Source organism: Trachinotus anak, unplaced genomic scaffold (genome assembly GCF_046630095.1).
Source record: "Trachinotus anak isolate AG129_WGS33_773 ecotype Australia unplaced genomic scaffold, CSIRO_AGI_Tana_v1 ptg000003l, whole genome shotgun sequence".
In the NCBI taxonomy this organism is placed as follows: Eukaryota; Metazoa; Chordata; class Actinopteri; order Carangiformes; family Carangidae; genus Trachinotus; species Trachinotus anak.
Window position 1 is genome coordinate 12,466,503 of NW_027273854.1, and position 26,615 is coordinate 12,493,117.

The window sequence follows — 26,615 nt, forward strand, 5'->3', positions numbered from 1 at the left end:
AGTGGGCAGTGATATCAATAAAGCAAGATAAGTGGAAGGTCAGCGTCTGTGTCCAGAGCAGAGACGTACAGATACAGGCTGATCTGACTACAAACAAATGTTCTTCTGAGATATTGCAGCAATAGCAGGTGTGTCAACAGCAGTAGTAAGCAAGTTGTAAAGACATATGATGTTATTTACAACATAAAAGTTGCAGGAGATGTAGAAACAAGTGTACAAGGCCAACAAGTGTAATTACACTTGTACTGTCAATAATATACTAGTGCATATAGTATTATTTCTCTGTGAAACAACACAGCCTCATAAGCACATTAGCAACCACTTCAGTTCATTTCAAAAACATAGAGAGCCAGGCAAAGATAGATTTCATAAGACTCTTTATATTTGTCAGGATTGTTAGGACACAATACAAAATACAGACTTAACACTTTATAAGCCTTAAATGGACAGCAATGCTTTCGAGGTTCTGTAATTTAACTAGAAAAAAACAAAACAACTTAGCCTAGCTGCACAGCTTAAGCTTAACCTTAACATTCAAAAATATCACCGGGAGACTAAGCTTTTAAGTTTTACAATGCACTGGTATAGCTGAGAAGCTGGTATGTTGTATCATTAGCTGAAATGTATGTCAAATGCTGTATCTATTACACTGCCCCTTAATGACATTGCTGTCCTCTCAGTGTACTATTACACTGAGAGGTATCTAACATTCAGTCTCATCAGTACAGTAAAAACACAAGATATCTCTGTTACAGTTTAATGAATATAATATCTAACACTGGGACACAGCTTAACATTGATATATTGCACACTGCCCGCTGTCAGATCCACATCATCCCACTTCAACTATCCGTCATTAGTGATTTGAGCCAGATTAAAAATGCAATAAAATTGTCTTTTAAAAACTCAAGTAGTAAGTGCCAACTTCCCACTGACATTGTCTCATATGTACAAGTTGGTAGCATTTGAGGTATCATACAAGATCACTATTTAAGAGGGGGAAAAAAAGTTCTTAAAGCTACAACTGATTGTGGTAAGAAAATCCACTGCAATGGAGGTATACACAAATGATGAAATAAAGGAAACAATCCATCATCAGGAAAGATGTGTGTGAGTTTTACTTGAGAAAATAAGCTACACTTAGTCATTAAAGAACTTATATTACATTCAGAGTGGTGGGCATCTTACAAAAATACAGAACATGTAAACTAACAGGAAAACTGCTTTTGTGGTTTCCAAACCACCAGACTGTAATTGGGTATATTTTAAGTTAACATCTATTTCGGGATAAAATGTTATTATTTTTGTAAATCTACGTCTTATTCAAGGACATATCACAAAGATTTTACTGTAGAATTGTTATACCGCACTTACAGAGGTGACCTAAACTCAGGCTTAAAGAAAGAAAACTTAAACTATAGGATGTTACTGGGTAACTATCTTTTAAACAGTATAGATATCTTGTCGGCCAAACAAGGCTGTGTTCTATGTAGAAGTCTTAGCCATGAAAGCTTCAACAAAACTTAGATTTATTTTTGAAAGGACACATACACTACACCACTGGCATAATGCAAAATGATCCATCTTTGACATTCTGTCTCTTCATGTAACCAAAAACACACACACATACACAACACATAAAAACAGCTTTTTTGCTCAGAAATGTGCACTGAATGGTGTGTATGTGTTTGTATTTGTGCCACGTATGTACAGAATATGTATACAGTATGTCTGAACACTTCTGTGTAGTCATGTCCATATGTGTGTGTGTTACCAGGCCAGTGGAGAGGCCATTCGGGGACTCCTGGGGCTCTTCAGGCTTTCTGCCGCCTGATGATCACTGAGAGCTCTCTGTGATAAAGAACCAACACGGTTTGTAAGATAATATAAACTGAATCATTACTAAGGCTCCTTAATAGCTTTTGTGGAATATATTATTATATTATTTTGTAGTTTTTGTATTGTGTTTCATCTTTTGGGTATTAGTGTCTTTTAATCAGTGCTGGATAGTAAGGATTCATAAAAAAAATTCCAATTACTAAAGTTCATGACAGTGACATTAAAAGAACTTGGATAATAAGTACATCATAATTACAAATTGTATTGAAAATATTTATGCCCATTGAATTTCAGCCCATTAAAGCTGCATAGAAAACAAATATTTTTGGTGCAAAAAAAAAAAAAAAAAATCAAATAACTTCTTTTAGTTCTTCTCCCTCTAATCAGATCTGGCTCTCTGACAAAAATAGTCAGACATCCCGCTGCTGAATACTGAGTGTCAACATTATGATCCCACTATTGTGAATTATAGCTTATAATTAGTTCTAATAATGAGCTTTATCCCGACATCTTTGATACAACACAGGCTGAGCTCATTACTAAACACACTGCACAGGCCTTTCTAAAAACAAAACACTGGCAGAGAAGAAAAGTGTTTATCTGCAACCATTTAAATTGTGTGTCACAAGCTGTTTAAAGAAAAATGTGTTATTTCAGTTTAGTGAGGGCTGAGAAGGAGCTAACGAGGATAACATGCATATAATTTTGACTGTAATACTGTGGCGGTGACAAGAGGAATTATTTGAATGGATGAATGGCTGAATCTTTCTTGCTCACCTCAAACTTGCTCATGAACTCAGCGAAGATACCAAAGAAGGCCTCTGTGTTGGTGGCTTTGCTGTCTTCTCCAAAGTAAGAGGCAGTTTTGCTGAATTCTTCCATCGATCTTTGTTGCAGGGACTCCAGAGACTGGACTGCTGGGTGGCTGTTTTCCAAAAAGTTCTACACACACTGGAGTCAAGGGACACAAACATCTCGTTAGCTTGTCTACTACATTATTTTTCTTTTCATAGGCTTAAATAACTCCATGCTTCTGTGCCTTTGGCTGTTTTCTGAAGGATACACTCATGACAACAGCAAAACGGTCCTCAGCAGTCGCAGGCATCTTCTGACAGGCTGCGCGAATGTCCTGGATGGTTGTATGAAGGTCATTCAGATCTGACGTGATAGTCCTCTGGTTTACTATAGACCAGCGTGTGTGTACAAAACAGGAAAATAGAAGGAGAGGGATAGTACACTTCAAATCAGTCACTAACATGGAAAAATATGACAATAACATATAAATAACAAATAAAAGAGCTCAGTCTATTTTAAAATGTCCTCAGGCTGTGGGACAAAGATTAAAAGGAAATGGATCTATCTACCTTTGGCTGCAAGAGGAACCATGGTCAGATCTTTGTTAAAATCCAACACATCAGGAAAGTGTTGACATAGCGACTTGACCAGAATATGCAGAAACGTCGACTTCCCGTCCACTGTTTTTGTTGTGCTCAACTGCGGAGGACACGGTGAATTTTTAACTGCACAAGCATGATGAAAAACAAAATACATACCCCCCTGGAAAAACCAGCAGTCTTGTTGATCATTTTTTTATAGTATCCATATGTGTATGACGTACCTCTGTAAGGAAGTTGATCTTGAAGCCTGTGGTCTTGTTGGTTTTAGGCTGGCTGTTATTCAAGTAGTTTCCCATCGCCAGCACAAACTGAAGACAGACAGAATGCAGTAAACAGACCTATGACTCTGCCAAACTATTCATTTATATCTGAACTTCAATTCATTACAAATTTGCAACAGTTTTCTGAGTTCTCATTTGCAGACGTAGATGTTTTTATTTTCTCTTACTTCCTACTTACTCCAATCAAAGTCAGAAATCCAGAAAAATTAAGATATACTATATATTTAGTTCCAGTTCCAGGAAACAAGCAAACGTAGGTTAGTGAACTTGTTTTATTGTTCTTCATACCTGATAACAAACACCACCTCACACAGCAGGTGGTTTTTTGCTGTGTGTCTTATCAGAATCACACAGAATTGCGAAAGCAGCTTTTCTACACCATCTGCCTAACACAAGGGCTTTGTAAACTATAAACAACAGCTTGCATTTTTAAATGCACTTTTGGAACAGTGGGTTACCTCTAGTATCTTAGCTAACTTCTTGCTGGTCTTCAGCTCCATGGAGGCCTTATAGATACAGTCATATGCTCCCCTCAACTCCTCTGTCTTCTCCTGTAGAGAGCACTTGAAGAGGAGGCTCTGCAGGCGCGTCTTGTACTCTGGCACTGATAACATCTGATGGAGAACACACACACAACAAGCAAATAGGTGAGTGTTCATAAACATGGAGAGTGACACAAGGTCACCCACACAAAGGCTTGTGTACACGTGCAAACCAATAAAAAACCAACACACCCACCCATCCACTCCCTGCCATGACTGTACCTGCAACACAAACTGGTCTGGCTCACTCAGTTTGCTGGGGTCCTGCCTGTACTCTTCGTACTTCTTGACCTCCTCTGCGTCGGGAGCATACAGCAGCAGCTGTTTGATGTGGGCTGACTCCAGCCTATCAGTGGCCATGTTCATCAGCACCTGACGCAGCTCCCCAGGAGAGAGCTTCAGGTGGGCTATCAGGATGGCTAGAGGTTAAAAAGGAAGATCAAGGGGGATTAAAATGCTGGTGTCGTGTCTACCATCTTACTCCAGCATGTTTAGCATGTTAATATTTGCTAATTATGACTAAACACAAATTACAGCTGAGGCAAGAAATCGTCCTCCCGGTATCATGACTATGATTAGCGAATTTCAAAGCAATCCATCTAATAGTTGTGGAGATATTTCAATAAATGTCATTCCCCCTCTCTGCCCCTTTCCTGTCACTCTCTACTGTCCTGTCAAATAAAGGCAAAAATGCCCAAAAAGATATCTTTTAAAGAAAAAGAAAAACAAAAAAAACACACTGTCTGGTAACCACGAATGTCTGTATAAAATGTGGTCCCAATCCATCACATAGCTGTTTAGATGTTTCACTAAATATGCGAACACTGCTGGTGCAAAAGTTAGAGGATCAGTAGGATTCCTCCTCTGGGACCATTAATGTCTGTACAAAATATCTTGGCAACCCATCCAATACTTGTCGAGATGTTTCAGCCTGAATAACAACTTTATTGTTCATTGTTACTTGTTTTATACATACAGGCATTGTAAGCCTTCTTATGGGATAGAATTTCTATCACATCTTTCTTCTTGAAGGTCTCTGGCTGGAGGGATGGCTCTGGAGCAGGCACTAAATTGGGATCAGTCAGAGAGGTACATGGTGGATACACGTTATCGCACATTCTCCATTTTTACATTGGTGTCTAAAGGGCAAACTACAAAGAGTGAAATAGGAGAATAAGCTTACATTTTGCAAATTACAGTCCACGATCAACAATGGAAAAATTATAGAAAACTACAAAAACAATAAAATAAGAGCTTGGAAATCATAATTCATTTATTATGTATTTAATTTATTTATTTTAATGACCAATTAGATATCTAATAGGAAATAGGATTAAGTAGTGAAATAGGTTCACTGACTAAATCATCACATCACAGGAATGCAGGATGATGATCATCAAATCAGCTGCTGGTTAAAGTAATGCAGATGTGCATACTCACTTGAGCTCTTCTGTGTCCCAAAGTGGAGCTCCAGGTCCAGGTACTTCACCATGTCATGCAATTTATCATAGTCAGAATTTGCTCCCAGCTACCAAAGATATTCAAAAATTGTTTTATGTAAATGATGATTTCATTATTTAATTTTTATAGTTTTATATTTTTAATGTTGTTTTCTAAATATAAAGTGTGTTGCATTTTTAGAGGTCTTAGGTCAACATGCCTGAACCACCACACAACTCACTTGTCCCCAGATTGTCCCCTCTGAATTTTCCACTTGCTCCCAGCGCAGCCTCTTCACACTCATATGGTTGGAGTCCATCCTGGACAGACTGGGCCTTGGCAATGGTGGAGGGGAGCAAGGTGGGGGCAGGGGTGGAGGAGGAGGGGGCTCCAGGTGCTCTGTGGGGTCAGACAGAGAGTGGGGGAGGGACTGGGGCTGACTGGGGCTGTGGGATTGTTTATGGGATTGTGGCTGGTGTTGGGACTGCAGCAGGTGATGTGAGGGCTGGGACTGCGGACGGGCAGTTTGGGTGGAGGACTGGACCTGGTGCTGTGATTGATGGTGTTGGGGGAGGGGCTGGAAGGTGGAGAGGGTGGGCTGATGCGGCTGGAGGGGCTGAAAGGTAGACAGAAGAGGCTGGGGCCTGTGGGGCTGCTGGGGAGGGTGGATGACATGAATCTGGTGTTGGTAATCCTGCGGAGGGGGCTGTGGGGTCATGTGGTGAATGTGGTGGATCTGAGGTGTGCTGGAGTGGTGGTGGGTCTGTTGGATAGAGTGGGGTCTCTGGGGGGATGGTTTGGTGGGCTGGGGGTGATGGGTTTGGTGGATCTGCTGCTCTTGGTGTCTCCCTTGAGGTGACACTTGGCTTTGATGGTGACCTTTGAGACTCCTGCGGCTCTGGTGTGAGTGGCTGTCCCGTTTTAGCTGAACTGGGAGGGAGGCGGGCTCTTGCTGGGCTTGATGCAGAAGCTCTGTGGAGGAGTGATGGGGCTTGGGTTGGTGTATCTGATGGGCTTGATGGAGCAGCTCTGTGGAGGAGTGGTGGGCCTGGGGCTTGTGCATTTGATGGAGGAGCTCAGTGGATGAATGGTGCGGTTGACCCCGATGCATCTGGTGAGCTTGATGGAGAAGTTCTGTTGAGGAGTGGTGAGGCTGCATCTGCTGCATTTGGTGAGCTTGGTGCAGAAGCTCTGTTGAAGAATGATGGGCCTTGGATTTGTGCATTTGGTGGAGCATTTCTGAGGAGGAGTAGTGGGCATGGGCTTGCTGCATCTGCTGGAGCATCTCAGCAGATGAGTGGTGGGCCTGGGATTGTTGCAACTGGTGGAGCATCTCAGCAGAGGAGTGATGGGCTGGGGCTTGGTGCATCTGGTGGAGCATCTCCGCTGAAGAGTGGTGTGGTCTCACGCCCTGATGACTTTGGTAGATGCCCTCAGCATATTGACCCTGTTGGCTGGGGTGGGCTGTCGGTTGGGGTGATGGCTGGTGTGGAGGAGGGGCTGAACGAGACTGACGTCGGTGGTGATGGCTCTGGTGGGCCTGTTGTTGCTGTGCTTGGCGCATCATGTAGAGAGGATGGTTGGCGTGGTGATGGGTGGAGTCTGGAGATGGGAGTGGGGGTAAGGACTGGTGCAGTTGTTGGAGAGGAAGTGGTGAATGGGATTTCGGCTGTGTTGGCTGAGTAGGCATCGAGTGGTGGCTCTGGTAAATCTTTTGCATCTGTTGCTCTTGATACGCTTGTTGCTCCTCATAAACCTGACGCTCCTCGTAAGCCTTTTGCTCCTCATAAGCTTTGCGCTCCTCATAGGCTTTTTGCTCCTGGAAGGCTTGAAGCTCCTCAAATGCTTTTTGCTCCTTGTAGGCTTGACGCTGTTCGTATGCTTTTTGTTCCTGGTAGGCTTGACGCTGTTCGTAGGCTTGTCGTTCTTGGTAAGCTTGTTGCTCCTGGTACATTTGTTGCTCTTCGAAAGCTTTTTGCTCCTCATATGCTTTCTGCTCCTCATAAGCTTGTCTCTCTTTGAAAATTTTTTCCTGATAGGCCTGTTGTTCCTGGAAGGCCTGCTGCTCCTGGAACAGTTGTTGTTCTTCATAGGCTTTCTGCTCTTCATACGCCTGTCTCTCCTTGTAAGCTTGTTGCTCCTCATAGACTTGTCTCTCCTGGTAGGCTTGTTGTTCTTGGTAGGCTTTTAGCTCTTGTATGGTAGCATGGACCTGCAAGTCCTCTTTTGAGGGGAGCACTTTATGGAGAGAGTGGCGTTTAGGTGGTGGGTTACTGCGAGGTGGAGGCGGTGGAGGGGGTCCAGATTTCCGGCGAATGGGCACATATGCTCTTGGGGAGTGTTCAGGGGTGTAGTTCAGCTGCTGCTGCTGCTGCTGCTGCTGTTGCTGCTGTTGGTGCTGAGACTGAGCCTGTGCAGGTGCTGGAGGCGGGGGAGGCGGGTCATTGAACTGAACAGGTGGGGGTGGAGGAGGGGTCATTGGGGGAGGAGGGATGTGGTCAGAGGATGAGGAGTAAGTGAGGGAGGAGGCATTCTCTTCTCCACTGCTGCTTTGAACATCACTCGGGCTGCTCAGCTCTGGGGCCACAAATCCTCCATTTTCTTCTTCGTCCACCACCAACTCCTCTTCATTATCCTCATCCTCCTCATCTGGGAAGCCCATCTGCACAACATCCTGGCATTAACACCAATTACACTTCATTAGCCCATTAATGTCAAAATTGAACTGAATTTTTTTCTTTGAATTGATCAAAACATTTTTTAAAATACTGTCTAAAAGAGGATTTTTTAAAATCATACTCTCACCCTTAAAATACATTTTGGTGCAAATTAAAGCTAGACAGGTTCTACATGATCTCCTCCATTTATCTGCAAAAGCTGCAAAACATAGTTAAAAAGTGAAATCCTTCACATACACTTACTCTGCAGGTTTTACGAATGAGATGCCACCACATTAATGACAGCTTGTTCACCTCTGTCTACAGCTCAGATTACTTCATAACGGCTGTCAATATCAAAATTAGTGAGCAAGGTGTTTAATGTGATGCACTAAAAGAATTAACTTCAAGAAAAACTTTACAGGACAGCTTCCTGGGAAAGAAATCTGTTGTAGTTTTTATGTGAGGCCATTTGTACTTAAGTTTTACACAAAAGATTACTTTCTAAAACTAATTTCATTCTAAATGTGAAGTTTTACTTTGTACTTTTATTATAAAAGAAACTGTTCTGTCTCCACGCTCTGTATGTTCTATATGTGCGTCAAGGGGTATGTCCTATTTTACATTTGAGCGCACAACTTCCATTAGTGTACTGTAGCAAATCAGTGCACCATGGGGAATTAACCAGCTATCACCAGAACAGAATGGTACGATGGGTATTTTCACAGGAAACAATTCAATGAGTAGTGACTTGTGACTTTACCGTATATAAAAGTAGGATGAAGAATTGGCTCAATGTAGAAAACTAGTTCTGTATATCTGTATCAAATATTTTCTTATTTTTTGTATTGTTTGCACAAACTGAAGTTAGGTTACCATTTGACCCTGATAAAAAACAAAAATGTCCTATAATAAATATAAAATACCCCCCCACGGGGTATTTGTACAAAAATTATACAGTAGTTCGTAACAAACTGTCTGAAACAGTATAACAATCTGTCTGATTCAGATTGTTATACTCATAACACATGATAACTAAATAAGCATCAGTAGCAGTCAAATTATGAGCTGATTAATCTTTAATACAACTTCATGATGAGGCTCAGGAGCTGCATATTCTTTCCTGGTGCAGTGTTGATGTGACTCTACCTCCTCATAGTCATTCTCAGGAGTCAGAAAGTCATCAATGATGGCCACCCTCTGTCCCAGCTGCTCACTCAGTGCATCCAGAAAGCGATCTGTGTCTTCTGAACGCGGCGGTTTGGAGAAGGTGTAGCGCCGCTTGCTGCTGCGATGGGCTGGAGGGCTAGACGGGAAATCAACAGGCTCTGGGGGTGAGGGTGGGGGACTGTCCAAGCTGATGTAGGGATTAGACTCCCCACTGGTCTGGCTCGTCAGCCCTGATGAGTAGAACTGGGCAGGAGGAGGGCTGGGGAGAGGCTCCGGCCAAGATGTAGGGGGTGGGGGGCCTTTACGGTTACCTGAGAAGAGGAGACGTATACAGTTATAATAATTTCTAGAAATGTCTCCTTACCCGCTTTCAACTGAACAAATGCATAAAAAGGCTTTCTATCACTGACACTCACCCACAAATTCTGCATTTGGTTTGGCACAAAAAGTAATCAGAATATCTCTCAGAGGAGCTGACCATTCCAGAAAACACATTTTTGATTAAAAGGGGTCTTTAATTGTGTGGTTTCTAGTTCCACTTCCACCATCACCATATCCTCCTTATGAGGTTAAAAAAACTACTGTGTACCTAAAGTGCCTGTTATTTGAGAGCCTGGCCATTTGAGCTGAAGGTTCTTGCCCTCATGAATGCACTCCGCATCCCTGACTGAGGGGCATGGGGGGGGGTGGGGTGGGGGTGGGGGGGTGGGGGGGGGTGGTGTCTGTCTTGTAGACGGGCAGACCAAATCCATTCAAAGATGGCAACTTGTTAGAAAATCCAAAACAATAAAAAATCCCTCTCCCTGTGTCTGATGCCAGCTCTGACTGTGCACTCTCTTCCTGCACACAAAAGAAACAAAAATTCATAATAGCCAGGCTGAGAAAAGGCTGAAAGCAGAAGTTTGTTTCAAATCTCTGCTCTGCTGTATATTTATGTACAGCGTGAAATCACAAAAATCCCTGTCGATGTGAAATTCAAGGATATTCAGTTGAGTCAGAAGTGGGTTGGCTGCCTTGGGATTCATCATTCTTGCTCTGCAGCATTTTGTTGTCCTCCTTCTCTTACACCATTCCACTAAAACATTCACACGCTCACTCATGCACACAATGGTTATTTTATACAGTATGTTAGTTCAATTTAACTCAAGCTGCTATGAGTTTAATATGAATTTTTTTGGCTACCTGTGTTTGCATGTATTGTAGGGGAGGCTGAGCGTGAAGGAGGTTCCAGATCCAGCAAACTCTCAGGGGCAGGAGGAGGGCGGCTCTTCAGAGACTTGGACCTCTTGGCTGAATACATGTTCTCCAGTTCAGCGTACACTGCTGACAGCTTGTATGGTGGAAATGTACAGAGAGACCAGAGTAAGACCTTCTTCCCTAATGCTTTGAATCCTACTTTGATATTTACTGTATCTGTTCCCATCAAGACCGGCCTTGTTACCTACATTGGTGAGATTGTTAGGAGTCTCAGGAAGGGAGGTACCATCTCCTGACTGTCTCTCTCCTGGAGCCAACCTCATCCCAGTCTCCAGCACTGGCTCTGCACGCAGGCCTATGGTAATACACTCATTAAAACGATTTGCAAGATTTTGCCTGGTGTTAAGGATGGGACTTCGGCATTAATCCAGCAACTATCTGCATCAGATTTAGTCCACTGTTGCACACCGTTTTGGTTTCAGGAGCTTATGACAGAAATATTATTCGATATATAAAATATTGTAGAAAGTATGCAGTATGAACTGATGTCAGTCACACTGGTGACGTAAAAGAAGTGAAAAGCATTAAACAGGATTGTGTTCATGATCAGGTTGAAGATAATGTGAGTGATTATGATTAAAATAGTGATGATGCTGATGTGAATCAAAGGTGTCATGGCGGTAGCAGTGTTACTGCTGATACTGATCAAAACAATGAGGAAGACAATGAAGATCTGTACCCATGCCCAAGTGTGTGCCAATGACCAGGTCATCAGAGCTACGTCCCCTCACACTGCTCCTGTACGTGGTCCCTGTTACCCTCATGGAGCTGCTACGGCGATGGGGTTCAGGGGCAACTTCAGGCTCCGGAGGTGGGGGAGGTGGTGGTGGTGGTGGTGGAACTGGAACACACACACATATTGGCAGTGCAGAGGAAGAGGCAAAAGGTGTATGAAGAGCTGCAGCACCTGTGTTGATTGCAAGAGCCCAGAGACACTGTCCATCTCACACACAAACTTCTTTTCATTCATACACATAAAACCCTCAAAAGCAACACAAAAAAGAAAAATGTGTGCACACACCTGGTGGTTTGTATCCAAGGAAGCGGGAGATCTTGCTCTGGCAGTGTTCCTGCTCCTCGTACGTCAGCAGCTGGTAAACAAACTGCCAGATCACCTGTTTGGCTGGAGTATCCAGCACCGGGAACACATCCACGATCAGAGTGTCAACATTCCTGTTGCATGGAAACACAGGTAAGGTGACAGAGGTCGCCTGGCTGTCCAATCAGAAGTCAACATTAAGTTCACACGAATGGCCAGCCAATTAAACCATAACTGGCTGGTAATGTTACACTGCACTTGAATTTGCAAAATACAAATATGTTCAGTTATTCCCACCCATTCCTCCTTGTCTGCATATCACTTCACATTCATCCTCTTACTTTCTCTATCTCCCCCTACTCCCTCCTTCTGCTGTCCCAATCTTGTTCCCAGCCCCTTGCTCACCTGTGCTGGAAGAAGTTCTCCAAAGCCTTGCAGATGGTGTACCTCTCCTGGATGGTCAGCAGGTGCTCCAGCTGCTGCCCAAAGGTGCGGCCCTGAACCCTGATACTGGGAGGCAGAATCTCTGCCACCCACTGCAGGGAACTGAGCGCAGGGGACCGGGCACGTTCTGTGGGAACCCCACCCCCTGCAAGGTCCTGTTCTGCCAGGGTGAAAGTAGGTGGACCGTCCTCCACTACCAGAGTGGGCATGGCACCACTGCCCTGCAGCATGGACACCACCTTCTCATGGGAGGAGGTCCTACAGGCAAGTTCATGGTATGCATGGAGACACATGCAGACATGCACTGGAACCTTACAATTACATGTACCAGCACTGGTTGTTTTGTATCAAATTTTAAATTAAATTTCTCTCATGTAGCCATTACTCATTTCACTTTAATGGTGCATAAATGAGGAAACTACTTATGAAAAAAACTTTCTCCATTCTACAAAAGACATTACTTGTACTTGAGTATAAACACATTTTTACATTCCCTGGGGAGCTTCCTTATCATTCATTATCCATTTGAAATGAGATCCCTACTGTCCCCCGCCACTGTGTATAACTGTATTACCATATTTATGTTGACTGGTTATTTTTAGCCTTTTTCCTATTAGATTTGCTTTAGAAACTACATTGTTCTTTGTTGGGTATGGGCGTAAATTTACGAAAGATTTGTAAAGTTAATATGGGTGAGAGCTCAACCTCATGTCCAGTCCATTGAGAAACAGGATACGATCTCCTGGTTTTAGACCTGCCTTGTCTGCTGGGCTGCCTGCATAACAGAAAACAGAGTAAGAGAAGGAGACGTGTGGTTTGACCATGGAAAAGGGAAGAGGAGAGGAAAGTCAAGCAGCTCACACAGTAACATTAAGTGCACACACATTTTAAACTTACCAGGGATGACAGAATCAATCCACACTGGAGCATGGCCTCTAAGAGTGAAGCCAAAACTCATGTTGCCCTTGCACACTCTCACTGTCCTGAAGAGACAAATTAGAGCTTTGAGAACCAGAGGCCCTCTGAAGTCAAAGAAAAGCAGGTATTCAAAAATACTCAACTCTGTCAAGTAATTCAAGCTAAATTTTTATGGAAAATATACTGTATGATAGAGGTAATATGTATAATTTATATGATAAATATCATATATATTATATGGCATTGTGAACACTTAAGTAAGAGTGGTTCATTGCACACAGTGCTGTGGCTGTGATCTGCTGAAATGGACAACTGCAGAAATCAGTATTTTAACTGACAATTCTTCTGCCCATCCTTCAACATGTAGACTGACATTGTGGAGCTCCTGTGAATTTCCATATTCAGCAGACTACTTTAAATTCACATCCTGCATTAACAACCCTACTTAAATATGGACAATAAATCCCCAGCGAGCTGTATAACATCTTCATAAGCAAGAGCCACTGAAAAAAAAAGTCAGCAGCCGTTTATTCCTACTCTTTAAAGGGATGGTGACAAGATGTTTTTGATCATGTTTTTTACTTCTTTTGAATCTTTTAAACTCCCGATAAATGTGATCAGGAGCAAAGCAGAGAGGAAACTGACATCAGGTCATAAAGACAAGTCAGGAAACAAAGTGACAGCAAACAAAAAGAGCAGGAGATCAGGCATGACTAGTCCAAATAGATTTATGCTTCCACTGGCTTTAGCACTGATTGGATCTATTTTTCAGTTCACTCCTACACCTCTCCATAAATTCCATGCTTACACAGAAAGACCTGTCACAGTAGTTCTTGTGTGGAGAAGTTATAAATTTAATCAGACAAGGGGAGAAAAATTATTATTTCAGGAAAAGGTTTTTCTTGGAAAACTAAAAATAACATGCACAGTGTTGCTGAAATGAAAGCTGTGATGGAAGGGCAAAACATGTAGAGAAGATGAGCAGAGAAAATACTGTCAAATAAAAATCACTGTGCAAAGCTGCAACATGACACTTCACCAGACCTGCAGTTGGTGGTGGTGCCACTGGAATGGCCGGCTATGAGTGAGGTGGTCTTTCGCATGCCGCGGGCGGGGGGGACCACGCCTTCCTCTGCGTGGGTGCGTGGCACTGAGCTGGCGCGGGTGGAGACCAGAAGGCGTTCAGGGTGATCCTCACTCCGGCTGCGGCGAAGGCGGTTACGGCTAGGGTCACTGAAGCTCCGCCCCTTGAGCCGGCTCATCAGGCTCTGGGAAACCACCTCGTCAAAACGCTCCCGGTGCTTCTTGGGAATGAAGATCCTGGCAAACATTGTGGAATCAGAGTCAACCTCAGATTGACTGGAAAAGCTCTATCGGAGAGCAGATGAGGAGCAGCTTCCACTTCAGCTTCTCCTGTGTAAAGTCATTTACATAAGAACACAGCAACTAAACAGAATCACATCAAAGCAGCAATTTCAGCCAAAATCCAAGACTCTTTACTCTGATCTCTCAAAGCCCTCAAAAAAAAAAAAAACAACAAAAAAAAAACAAACCAAAAAAACCCAAAAAAACACAGGGATTCTTGTTCTGATTACGTATTGTTCCAGCTGCAGTATCCACTTAATTGGTTCAAAAATAGTTCAGCCCATATCGCCTCATGGGAGGGCCGAGGCAGGGAGAAGATGAGACTGGTCCAGCATTAGTTTGTGTGTGTGTTTCTGAGAGTGGGTGTGTGTGCATGTGTGTGTGTGAGAGAGAATGAAAGCGATAAGGGATGAGCTTTGTTGTGTGGTCCTGTCCCATTAGCAGCTGCAGGTAAGAGTGTGCAGTATCAGTGACAGCTCACAGCTAATGTGCGAAAAAGAGGAAGCACAGTGCCAGAGCCACCTCTGGGAGAAAGCACTCCACTCTCTCTACTAGTGTGATTTTTCTCCTCCCATTATCCACTCCCAATGCCTTTTCGTTCTTAAAGGAAAAAAAAAACAACCTGAGATACTCTTACATATGAATTTGTGGTATCTAGTGTGTTCCAGGGGAGGATCTGTGAGCTTGGTACATCCCCTTTCTGTAATCTGTTTTGTGTGTTGCATGCAGAAAGATGAAAAAAAATAAAATGAAGATTGGTGACAAAACAAGTAGTGTTGGCTATAAATGCTTTTTCAAATCCTGCATCAAAGCTATCACAGAAGAGTTGTATTTCAGATGCACAAGTTGTCTGAGGCTTGGTGGTAAATTTGGTATCGCTGCCTCTTCAGTGACAGATTTCTCTTTTTTATGGTTTTCAGCATCAGCAGAAAACTGTAAAGAAAAAAGGCTTTTGTTTCCCAGAACTAACGCTCAAACCTGACATTTACCACTGATGTTTTAGACTGCTCGACACGTCTACTCCCATTAAACTCCCTTGTAGCTGTTGTCTGCTGCACGCAGTTTATTTTTGGCCAATTATCTGTGAGAACAGAAAACAAACTACAGAAATGACCCAGAAATGTAAGAAAAATTGCCATTAACTGTTTTCCAAAGTGTTTTAGGGTGTGCTTTTCCTTTAAATATAGGACACCTTATCCTTGTGTCTTTTGCTTTTATCTGCAGTTCAGCACACACATACACAAGCAAACCTCCATCTCACACACATACAGCATACACAGCTCATTTGTCCTTTTTCTCTTTTGCATATCTGCCTCCCCACCCCACCCACAAAATGATGCTGCCTCCTTCTTCAACACAAACCCCTCTCTACCTCCCTGTCTTCAACATGAATCCCCTGGGTGCTTCCACTGTGCGGAGGATAAAAGAGTGCTTTGTTTTTTTTTAGAGTGCACCAGTTCTAATGTGCATCCATATACACAGCACAACTCGAATGCCACTGCTGGGAATAGAGCTCAGCGGTGCAGTTTGGTTTTCAAAGCTGTTCCAGTCCCTTTGCAGGTACATCTGGGAACATTGTTAGGAGGCAAAGATTAGGATTAGGATTCTCTCATTTTGTAGTTTCATAAAAACATACAGCAAGTTATGGATTTGAATCAAGAGTGATGCATAACCTGAGCTGCCTCCACACCAATAATTTACAATCCAAAACTGAGGGAGGCCAACAGATTATTTCCCCTCTGGAGATTTCTTACCTAGACAAAATTTTGATTTACTGACGCTCACAGGCTTATGCGTCCATGTGCATAAGTGTGCATAAGCGCGTGCGCACACACACACGCACACACACGCACGCACACGCACGCACACACACGCACACACACACACACACACACACACACACACACACACACACACACACACACACACACACACACACACACACCAGAAAACATGCCTGCAATTACAACTATCCCAGACAACCTGACATTGATCCAATACAAACTTTTAGAAATCAGGTCATAGATTCTAAGGCTGTAAATCTAAGTTAAAGCACTTGCAACAAATCGCATCTAACTTTGCGTCTTCATCATGAAAGATCACATGAAAGATAACAAATTCAATACAGTCATCATTTTCAGTAATATTAGAGATATTAAACACAAATCAGGCTTATATGAAATTATAGCACAACACACTTACATCTTATTTATGGCAACATATTGCAAGTGTGAAACCTTCGGACCCCCCCCCCCCCAGTGCACTAATAAATGCTTCATATTGAGAAAATCAGCATTTTTTTTTTTTTTTTACATTCTACATTTTGGCCAGTCCTCACTTTCTGACACATCTTTAAATGTTTGAGGATTCAGACTTGTTTTTAGGGACTAGGCCTTCAGTTGTGATGGTTTAGGTTTGTGTAAGGAGCTAGCTATGTGAGGGTCCTCACATGGATAGAAGTACAAGTATGTGTGTGTGAATTGTGTGTATTACCTGATTAATACATGTTGCACAACTATCTCACAACAGACTACATTACAAAAGAGTAATGTCATTAATCTCTACAGTCATCCTCACCACAACAAAGAAATTAGACTCTTCAATGATCTGGACACTGGTCAATACCCCATTGGGATTCCACAGGGATCAATCGTAGGTCCCCCCTTTTTTCACCACTATGCTAAACTCAGACCCAACATAAGGAAACAGGTCATCAACATAATTACATTGGTACACAATTATATACATTATCTCTCTGACCTTGAAAAAATATAGTCCTATTTCATACATTTACATAGTGTATTGCAAATACACAAATGGACGTTTTTTCTACTGCAACAGATGTGATCATTTTTTGTGCCAAGGTAAAAATGATGGCTCATCTTGATTCATTGTCTCTTAAAACTATTGATTAAGTTAGAAGAGACCCTGATTTGCAGAAGATTGACTGTGCATGTGTGTCTCTGTGCCGAAAATGTGTCAGTACAACCCTGATCAGTGCTCTCGTCGTTGCAGGGACAGTCTTCTCTAAAGGCACTGTTTTACGTGCTTACTCTACAGGCATTCATAAAAAATATACATATAATGAGAGTATCTAGGTGAATAGTAGAAAAAAAGATAGAAAGAGAGACAGAGAGTTGGTGAGAGACAGCTTGACAAGCAGACTGAGTCAATGAATTGATATGAAGAATGGCTCAAATAGCCAATATGAAGATATAAGGAGTAAAATATGACAGAGCCAGAGAGAGAAAGTGGAGAACTAGAGCCATTTTCTAGGCCAGGGTCATGAAACTACTGGGAATGAAGCTGGGTAATCTGTGCTATGTAGACTATGTAGGCCACAGAACTTTCCCAAACAACACTCATACATCACCATGGATGCTTGGACAAATGGTAGATAGGGAAAACTAAACAGAATGAGGCCGTTTATTCTTTTATAACCCCTTTTTGGCTCCGTTTCATTTTATGAACTATTGACTTCCGTTCCCTTCATCACCCCCAACAACTCTCAAATTTGGTCTCACTTTGCTGTCATGTTACAATCTAAGTGAAAGACTTTTTCACTTATCAAATCTTATAACCCTGCCAAAACATGTGAGCAGAAACTTCACAGCCTCCTCCATTGAAGTTGGATGTAGGCCTTGGGATGCCCTCAATTATAAGGAGGACGAGAGGAGTCTATAATTAGGTCCAAAGGAGGGGTGGATCAAGCACACAGCGCACAGAGAGATGAATGACAACTGCAATCAACTTGGAAACTCATTGCAAGAACCATTATTATCAGACCCACTTCTGATCAGCAAATTGGACAGCTGGGCCAAGTATGAATTTGCAGACACAAAGCATAACTTGAGACACAGTGGGGTTTAATCACAGAGTGGAATTAAAAAGCCTCAGAAACAAGAAAATAACCTGAAAGAATTATCAATAGCACTAAAGTTGAGTTTTGCTAGAATCTACAATTTTTGTCATCATGTCTCGCGTGATTCAATCAAGTTTAAAGACAGCACAGATGTTCATATTTTTACATGCTGACGAAAAGTGTAAAATAATCATCGATACAAATCTTGATGACAAACACACAGACAGCAGTTGCACAGCAACACTTCAGCAACTTCAGATACAAGTCAGCACAAACAACATGAAGCACAGTTAACACTGCTGCTGAGATCAAAGGAAAAGTGCCATACCGAAAGTGTCTGGAAAGGCTCCTATCCCTTCCCATGGCTCTTCGGGGCTTTGAGGAAGTGCCTGAGCTCAGTTAAGCAATGCAAATGCCTCCCCTCTATCTCGGTGAGTCCCCATCTAGTTTGAACAAACAGCTCTCCCGGACAAAGGGGAAAGAAGAAAAAGATGAAGAATAAGAAGGTGTCCTGGATCTCAAAAGCGCTTGCTGCAGACTCGGAAAGCAGCCAGATGAAGAAAGAGAGAGGATGAGAGAGAGGGAGGGAGCAAACTGTAAGAGTGGCTGTGTTTAACATCCCTCCATACCTCCAAAACATCCTCAGGCAGCAGAATCATCAGCTGTTCTCCAACTTCATGGTTGGGGTAGCACTCTTCCCTTGTCCCCATCTCGTATTCCCTTGGTCTTCAGGTACCAAAGAAGCCAGGGTCAAGGTCACCACAGGTTGATCCTCTCAGTCACAGCTACAGGAAAGTCCTCGTCATTCAGTCCTCCATCATTTGGCAGTAAGAGGTAGTGAGTGACAAATCATCTCTTCCCTCGGTGGAGGAAGGAGGAAAGAATGAGATGAACAGAGGAGTAAGTGAGGAGGGAGAGAGGAGAGAAATAGAGAAGAGAAGAGAGCCCCAGTGGAATTTTATAGGCAGGTCAGTCCAATGAGTGTGTGAGTGTGTGTGTGTGTGTGTGTGTGTGTGTGTGTGTGTGTGTGTGTGTGTGTGTGTGTGTGTGTGTGTGTAAGAACCAACAATGTGCATAAGTGAACCTGCAGAAGCTTTGACAGTCATGTCTGCATGACACGTGTTCAGCACAAAACTGGTAACTCATTCCTGCATGTATGACAGCATCCATCCAAATTTCTAGAAACACTTCCAGCCGAAAACAACTTCACTTGTTCACTTGAATCACAGACACCCTGGCACTCAAACACTAAAGGAACTTAAAGAAAAAAAAATTCAACTGCATCCCAAACCCTGGGATGAGAATGTATCGGTCTAATTAATTCACAGCTCTGAAGTCTATACAGATACACTATCAAAGGCCTACAATTCACTGTAATTACATTCAATTACCACAACACTACAGAACCACAGGAACAAAAGAGCTAAGAGGTGTTCCAAGATTGTCTCTAATGACTCCAGAAACATCATCTTTTGCATAACTTTCAAGTGCTCAAGCACTTCCTAACCCCTGGGTTTTAGAGCCATTTAAGAATCGACACTGGTGAGTGCGTCAGAAACCTATGAGAGACTTTATTAAAAGAAGTAGGCTGCTTAAAAATAGAACACATCCCGTGGGAGGGCGAGGCAAATCAGTGAAGGGACAGAGGCAGACCGAGCGGAGTGTGGCCCAGCTGGTCAAGTTTTACAAAGCGTACAGAAGGAAGAACATCCTCACACAACCCCTAATTGTTGGACTTAGGTAGGGTGGTGCAGAGTGTGTGCAACCCCCACAGAAAGTGACAGTGATTGAGGTCTGACAGATCAGGAGATCCAGCTCCAGTAGCAGACATTGATTCGCCACACCTCAAACGACAACACTGGCACCCAACAGTTTTTCATATAATATTTTGTGGCTGGTGTTTCTGCAGAGAGGCTGGATTGCACAAATGGGATTAGGAAAGAGGGCAACCAGTGAAGTGAAATAGACACAATAAAGAAACTAGATAATCATTATCAGCATATTCAGACTAGTCTTTAACAAGACTAGTTTAACGTGTTGGCACATGAGCACTTCTTAAGTAACACTACAGACAAAGTACACCTGAAGCTGATAGGCATATCATTTGTTTTTCAGTTATTTGTTTATAAACCACAGAATTTGGAAAATTTAAAGTCTGGCCTAATGATTTTGCTTCATGAAAAATTAAGAGATCAGCAAAATTACCCCCCCCTAAATGTCTGTACTAAATTTCACAGAAATCCACCCAGTAGTTGTTGAGACATTTGGGGAAAGGCCAGGGGAAGTCATCAGGATTCATCATCTGGGCACCATCAATGTCATGAAGATGTGGCACTAGATGAAAAGTCATAGAATCACCACATTAGGAGGGCTTCCTCCCCTGGGACCATCAACGTCATTGCAAACTTTCCTGGCAATCCGTCCAATATTTGAGATATTTCAGTCAGGACGAATCGACCAATACTGCCATCCCTGGAGCCGAGCTACTCGCACAGCTAAAAACTAAAAATGTAGCCCTGAAACAAGCTTATTAAAAATATCATCAGGAAACCATTTTCCCAATAACAGAGTACATCCAGATTACATCTTTTCTCAGCTGCCGGAGACATCACATTGTCAGCAGCAGCCATTTACAGAAACACCACCTTGAGGCATTGCCCATGGACAAGCTGAGGTAAAAAACTCCCCCAGGCTCCTACCACAGTTATGATCACCAGATTCTGCTGAAAACATTACAAGCTTTTTCAAATGTGTAATATAAATAATATTTTTAGCCCTTTCCAGAGAATACAAAACCATGCAAAATTTAATCAGTCTAACTGGCAAAAAGGTACACATTGTTGCTCAAAATTACAGCACGAACAGTGCAGCCAGAGACACAAAGAAAAGAGAAAGCTTTGCATATCAAAGCCTTTCAAGGTCACAGCACACATAAACTACCAGGATGGAACTATGGGTAATTTCAGCTATCTTAAGATACAGTTGATTATCTAAAGGCTGATTCAGACTCTCATTAGGAGAGCTACTGTACTTTCTCACTGCTTAAAGGTGAGGAAAGCGACTAAAACAGTTCTCAGTCCTCTGTGGATACAGCTAATGCATAATTAATGGCACTCCTGTTCAGGACAAACATTACAAAGCATTTTTACAGGCAGCTTTCTAAGGAAGGAAATGTGCTGTCATAGCTGTGGTACCGACAGCTGCATCGGAGCAAACTCAGACGGCTGGACAACATTTTTGTTTTTCAGCTGGAGGAAAAAATGGATTACTCACTAAAAATGAGTCACTGGCAAAACTGAACACTAATTGATTGTAAAAAGACTGATAGTATACAATATTTTAACTACACCACTGCTTACTTCATGACCAATCACGGGTGGCCACGTAAGACGCTTTGACACCAGTTACATAGTACAACTGTTAGAATATCTGAAAATGCATGTTGCCAAATAGTTTTTCAGTACTCACCTGAGGCAGCAGTTCATAATTTCTTCCAGCATAAAACTTCAAAGCAGGGACAGTGTGCATGTGTGTGTGAGAGACAGTGCTGTGTGCATGCAGCCTAAGAATCCGCATGTTTTTCCGTTTTCGTATGTGTGCATATCTCAACCACCAGCAGCAAACTGGCTGTAGCAGCTACGAGCTGTATGCAGAGGAGGGAATAAAGAGCATCCAGTGATGTGATCCACAGAAGAAAAAAAAAATTGTGCGTATATCAAAGAGTGTATCACAGCTGACAGTGAGAGTTGGGAAAGAAAGGGACCAACAGAGAGAAAGTCAAAGTGAGAGGAAAAGACAAAAGGCGGGGGAGAGGGGACTGACAAAAAATTTTGCGAATGGGTGCAGAGGTATTGTGTTTTGGGTTTTGATTTTCAAATCAATGCTGAGGAGGGAGAAATGCAATATTCAGCGGTGAATTTCTAAGCATATCATCGTGTGCTTTAGCTAAGAGGGGAGAAATAGAACAAACAAAGTGACATTCAAGCACCGGAGGGCAGCAGTCAGTGCTTGACTTCAGATCAAAGTTATTCCATGTGCACTTGATACACACCTCTCCCATATTTCACAGTAAAATGCAGAGAGGGGGAGCTTCTAAAATATTGATTTCATAGGGCAATTTAGGAGTTTTTCCTCCCTTGCTGTGGCCCTTTTCTTACATAAGGATGTGCTGCACAGTGAATCCTGTAGATGAACTGTACATACAACACACTGGACTACAACACTCCGTAGTGCACTTTTACAAGCCTTCTCAAAATCAAGATTGTGAGAAAAGAACAGTCAATGTACAGTAGAGCCAGGGCCTCATCCGACTGTGTTAGCGTTTTCATAATTTAGCTGAATGCAGTCAGCTATGGATAGGAAATTGTAGGCCATTAGGTTGAAAAGGATTTTTTTTTTTTTTTGTCAAAACAGGTTAATCATTTATTGAGACAGATTTTGGATTAGTTGGAATGAGTTACTAGGCTGTTAATAAACTGTGCTTGCTTATTTTGTTAATATTTTACAGTTAAGTGATGCAGAAATCCAGTCATGCACAGAGGAAACACACAACATGCACGCAGACGCATTTGACCTGTAAGTCTGTCTCTGATAGTGTATGTGCGGCTGATTGGCTACCTGACGCTGTCAATCAGCTGTTGATGCTCCTCTGTGATCAGGATATCAGGCAGGGCCTCAGCCAGACTCTCCACATCCCTCTCAGCGGCGTACTGCTTCAGCACCTCAAACAGCTGTTCCTTCACATCTGGCTCCTCTCCTAGTACTTCCTCCACCTGACAGATAAATAGACAGACATTCATTAGAAAAAGACACTATTACAGTGGAGATGAAAGTGCAGCAATCACATAAAATCACTCACCTTCTTATTGAACTCCATAGCCTTGTGGGCACGACTCTCCCTGACGCTGTCCCCGCTCTGCGACAGCACCCTCATGCTGCTGCTCAGGCGCTTGGGTCGCCGGGCCATACTGAGCACGCCCAGACGCAGAGGTCGGCCCTGAGCTGCCTTGATCATGGCTGCTGCTGTTTCGTGATGCTTCACCGGGATGCCATTGACCTCCATGACGTAGTCCCCAGCCTTCAAGCCACTGCGACCAGCCGGACCATTGGGCATGCAGTCCTCCACCATCAGAGGGCTGTCTCCAACGATGGTGAATCCGAAACGGCCATCAGGGCCAGGGGTAATGTCAATCTAAAGAAGAGGGAAAACACAACTATTTTCCATTTCAGTGCCAATTTAAAACCACAAAATGCATTTTATTGTGTGTCAGCTGACCTGCTCAATCCGTGACACCACTCCAATGCTGGGTGGGACAGTCTTGAGGGTCTGAGCCAGGGCGATAAGCGCCGGTGTGCTGAGGTTGGTCACATCCTGGCCCTCGATGTCCACCACCTGGTCGCCAGGCTGCAGGCCAGCCAGGTAGGCACTACTGCCCTCCACCACGGATAGGATGTAGCTGGGCCCAGTGCCACCCAGCCGGAAACCAAACGCCTCTGGCCAGTTCTGGTTCGTGGCTGGGAGACCGAGGTCTGGAGAATGGATGGAAAGATAAAACGTGGAGAAGTTGAAATGAATAAATTCTGTAATTAGCATGTTTTTGGAAGGCATGTGTACATCAACAAGGCACAAGGTCAGCTTTAAAAGGGCAGCCAGGTTGGTACATCCAGTTAGAATTTATTACAGAAAGTAGTGTTCTTTTATTAGGAGGTGAAATCTGCAGCCACGGCTGTTTTACTGCTTATAGGATGGAGTAAGACCTTCATACAGACAAGCAGGTTGTGACTGTAAAATGGAGGTCAAATGGTCCATTGGTTTAAATAGGGCACCTCGGTGATGGAGCTGCCCAGCTGTCACAGCAGGCACACTGGTCTATTTAATGAGGCCACGCATATGATAAAGCACACAGAAGCCACTTCAAAAAGCATTTTCAGACTGACAGATTTGTTTTTCTGCAAGTTGAATGGCAGTCAAAGGTAAACATAGATTGAAAGGGTTGTTTTTGACTGTTGGTATCAAGCCCACATGCTGAACTGCTGCCTTTCCCCTGCTCACTGGCCTCATTCTACTGCAGCAGAAAGAGTGCCAAAAGGCTCATTTGACTTTATTTCCTCTCATCCACAACCATCTATATATATATATAGGACATTGCAGAGATCAGTTTGTCCACGTAATGACATTTTCTGTTAAAGATCTCCCACCAAGCACTTCAACCTTGCCCCATATTTTAGATCATTAACTAAAAATATACATCTTGAGCACTTCTTTAGATTAATGTTATTTTCTCATCTAGTTGCACCGTGCTCTGACTCTTCACACCTTGCCCATTTATATTACATGGCTAATTAACTATATGGCAGTATTATAAACTTGATTGACTCTACCATTCACATTTATGTCAGATTCATTTTTGTTCTGTGCCCAAAATACCTGAAATGTCAGCATGTTTGTATCAAGGCGGCACTAACAAGGCGGCACTTTATCTTAATCAGGTCTCATCATATGATGACGCAAGCCCAAGGTGCAAAATTAAAAGAAATATTATAAAACTGAAGATACACAAGTAATTTTACACAATCATCTATCAAACCACCAGCATTAAACCGCTCTGTTTCTCTTTTTGTAAATGATCAGAAACAGAGAAAGACGGAGACAGGAAAAGTACGGCAGATGCAGAAAGACTAAATTAGAGACAGAAAGTAAGAAAAGTAACAAAGAAAAGTGCATGAGAAGTGAGGAACAAAAAGTCTGTGCAAGACTTTGGCAAGAAATGCAGAAATGTCAGATCTGCTTCAATGCAGAAAAAGACAATTCAGATCTTATTGGAGCACAGGGCTAAATATTCAGGGTGAGATGTGGCTGAGTGAATAAAACATATCAAATCCAAAGACTCAGAAGAGCCACAGATCTTGGTTCAGCCTGCTGAAAGGAAACATCAAACCGTAGCTGATTATTGATCTAAAATAGATTGGGAAATCACTGACATGGAGCTGTGGATCATAATCTTTTCTTCCCACCAGAACAAAAGCAGCACTCAAGAGGACTGTCAAGACTTCTTTTTGTCCTGTTCTCTCCAGCCTGCGACCCAGATGCACAATCTCATCTTTTAGTTCCTTCTAGCTCTCTCACACTTTAGCTTACCTCCAGCAGATGAAGCAGTTCAGGAACATCGTGTAAAAATTATGAGTCAGAGAAATAAGACTTACAGAAATCTTTGGAGGCACTCCGAGTCCCGGACTTGCTCTGGCGCAGGGAGAAGCGGCCCTTTCTGCTCAGGAAACGCCTCATCCTTGCCCGGCTTGCGGCAGGGCACGTTCCAGCCAGCCTCCCTTCACCCCCGGCCTGGGGGTAGACGCAGCCAAAGTGTGCCCTTGGACACCTTTGCGCTGCTCCTCACCTGAGCTCACTGCCTCCAAAAGCCTCTACCGAGCTAGGCAAATAAAGTGAACCTAAAAGGTCACATCTGTAGGTTATATAGGCCAATGCCTCCCCCTGTTCTTAATCAGAGAACCAGCGGTCTGTAGCTCAGGAGTGGGAGGCCGGAGGAAAGAGCAGAGCGTCTGAAAGTCAGGCTCTCCATCCTGGATGAGGCAGTCCAGCCTCAGCCTCAGTCCAAACCCTATGGCTGAGCGATGATCAGAAAACTGGGACACGCTCACTTGGTCCTGAAATGGTTCTTTGCGAGAAAAGGTACTGCGAAGCCCCATTTTTCTATAAATACCTTTCCCTCTCTCTCTCTCCCTCTCTCTCCCACCCTCTCTCTCCGTCTCCCTCTGTCACTCGTGTGGATGGGGCCCTCTCAGAGGGCTGAGGAATGACCCAGAAACTGTATGTTGTACCAGCCAGGGACACTTCTGATTATAGCGTCCGTGTTAACCTCAGTACTGGAGCACCAGTTACAAAGATGTAGCCTGCAGATATGCTCAAGGTTACACACACCAAGTACAGCAGTGTTTCAGCAAAGCCGATCAGCTACAGTGAATTTAGCATAGGAATGCAATTACTAATGCAAGATTATCCATATGACTTCACCATGCATCACCTGGTACGAGCCTAATGGAGTAGCCATTAGTCCCAGAGGGAGCTGGAGCAGTGGATGCTGTGTTTTCACCTGGCAGGGGTTTGTGCTTTCACAGCAGGTGGTAGTCCCATGATCGGGTAGTAGATGACATTCACACTGCAGCTATACACTTCTAAAAACAAAGATGAAACAAAATGAGACAGCTACAGATTACTACAGTACAGTGCAGTAGATTATTCCCATTGAAAAGATTCTGCTGAGCAATTTGGTACAAAGCTGACTCAAAGTCCATGGGGTCAAAGATCATTGTCCTCGTATTCCACATATGTCAAGAAACAACCACAATATTTTTTCTTTAGCTAAATTGATACATACATTTGGTTGGT

At 43.1% G+C, this 26,615-nt stretch overlaps 1 protein-coding gene across 2 annotated transcripts; it reads right to left on the minus strand.

Annotated features, from left to right (window-relative positions):
• Positions 1-360: 360 nt before the first annotated feature.
• grid2ipa (glutamate receptor, ionotropic, delta 2 (Grid2) interacting protein, a) lies at positions 361-26,318 on the minus strand. Of its 2 annotated transcripts, XM_071473757.1 has the most exons (23): positions 25,415-26,318; positions 23,487-23,740; positions 23,070-23,402; positions 22,829-22,983; positions 14,029-14,304; positions 12,964-13,049; positions 12,772-12,841; positions 12,028-12,324; positions 11,605-11,756; positions 11,263-11,424; positions 10,772-10,878; positions 10,509-10,656; positions 9,306-9,637; positions 5,741-8,173; positions 5,500-5,587; positions 5,036-5,125; positions 4,282-4,478; positions 3,976-4,131; positions 3,458-3,544; positions 3,204-3,333; positions 2,903-3,021; positions 2,617-2,781; positions 361-1,851 (listed from the first exon to the last, which is right to left on the minus strand). In XM_071473757.1, exons 1-23 carry the CDS (start codon positions 25,494-25,496, stop codon positions 1,771-1,773), a joined length of 6,000 nt encoding a protein of 1,999 aa, XP_071329858.1. In that variant the 5' UTR covers positions 25,497-26,318; the 3' UTR covers positions 361-1,770. The 2 variants fall into 2 exon arrangements, with proteins under 2 accessions (XP_071329858.1, XP_071329860.1); XM_071473759.1 differs by lacking the exons at positions 22,829-22,983; positions 23,070-23,402; positions 23,487-23,740; positions 25,415-26,318 and adding an exon at positions 18,540-19,145.
• Positions 26,319-26,615: the final 297 nt, after the last annotated feature.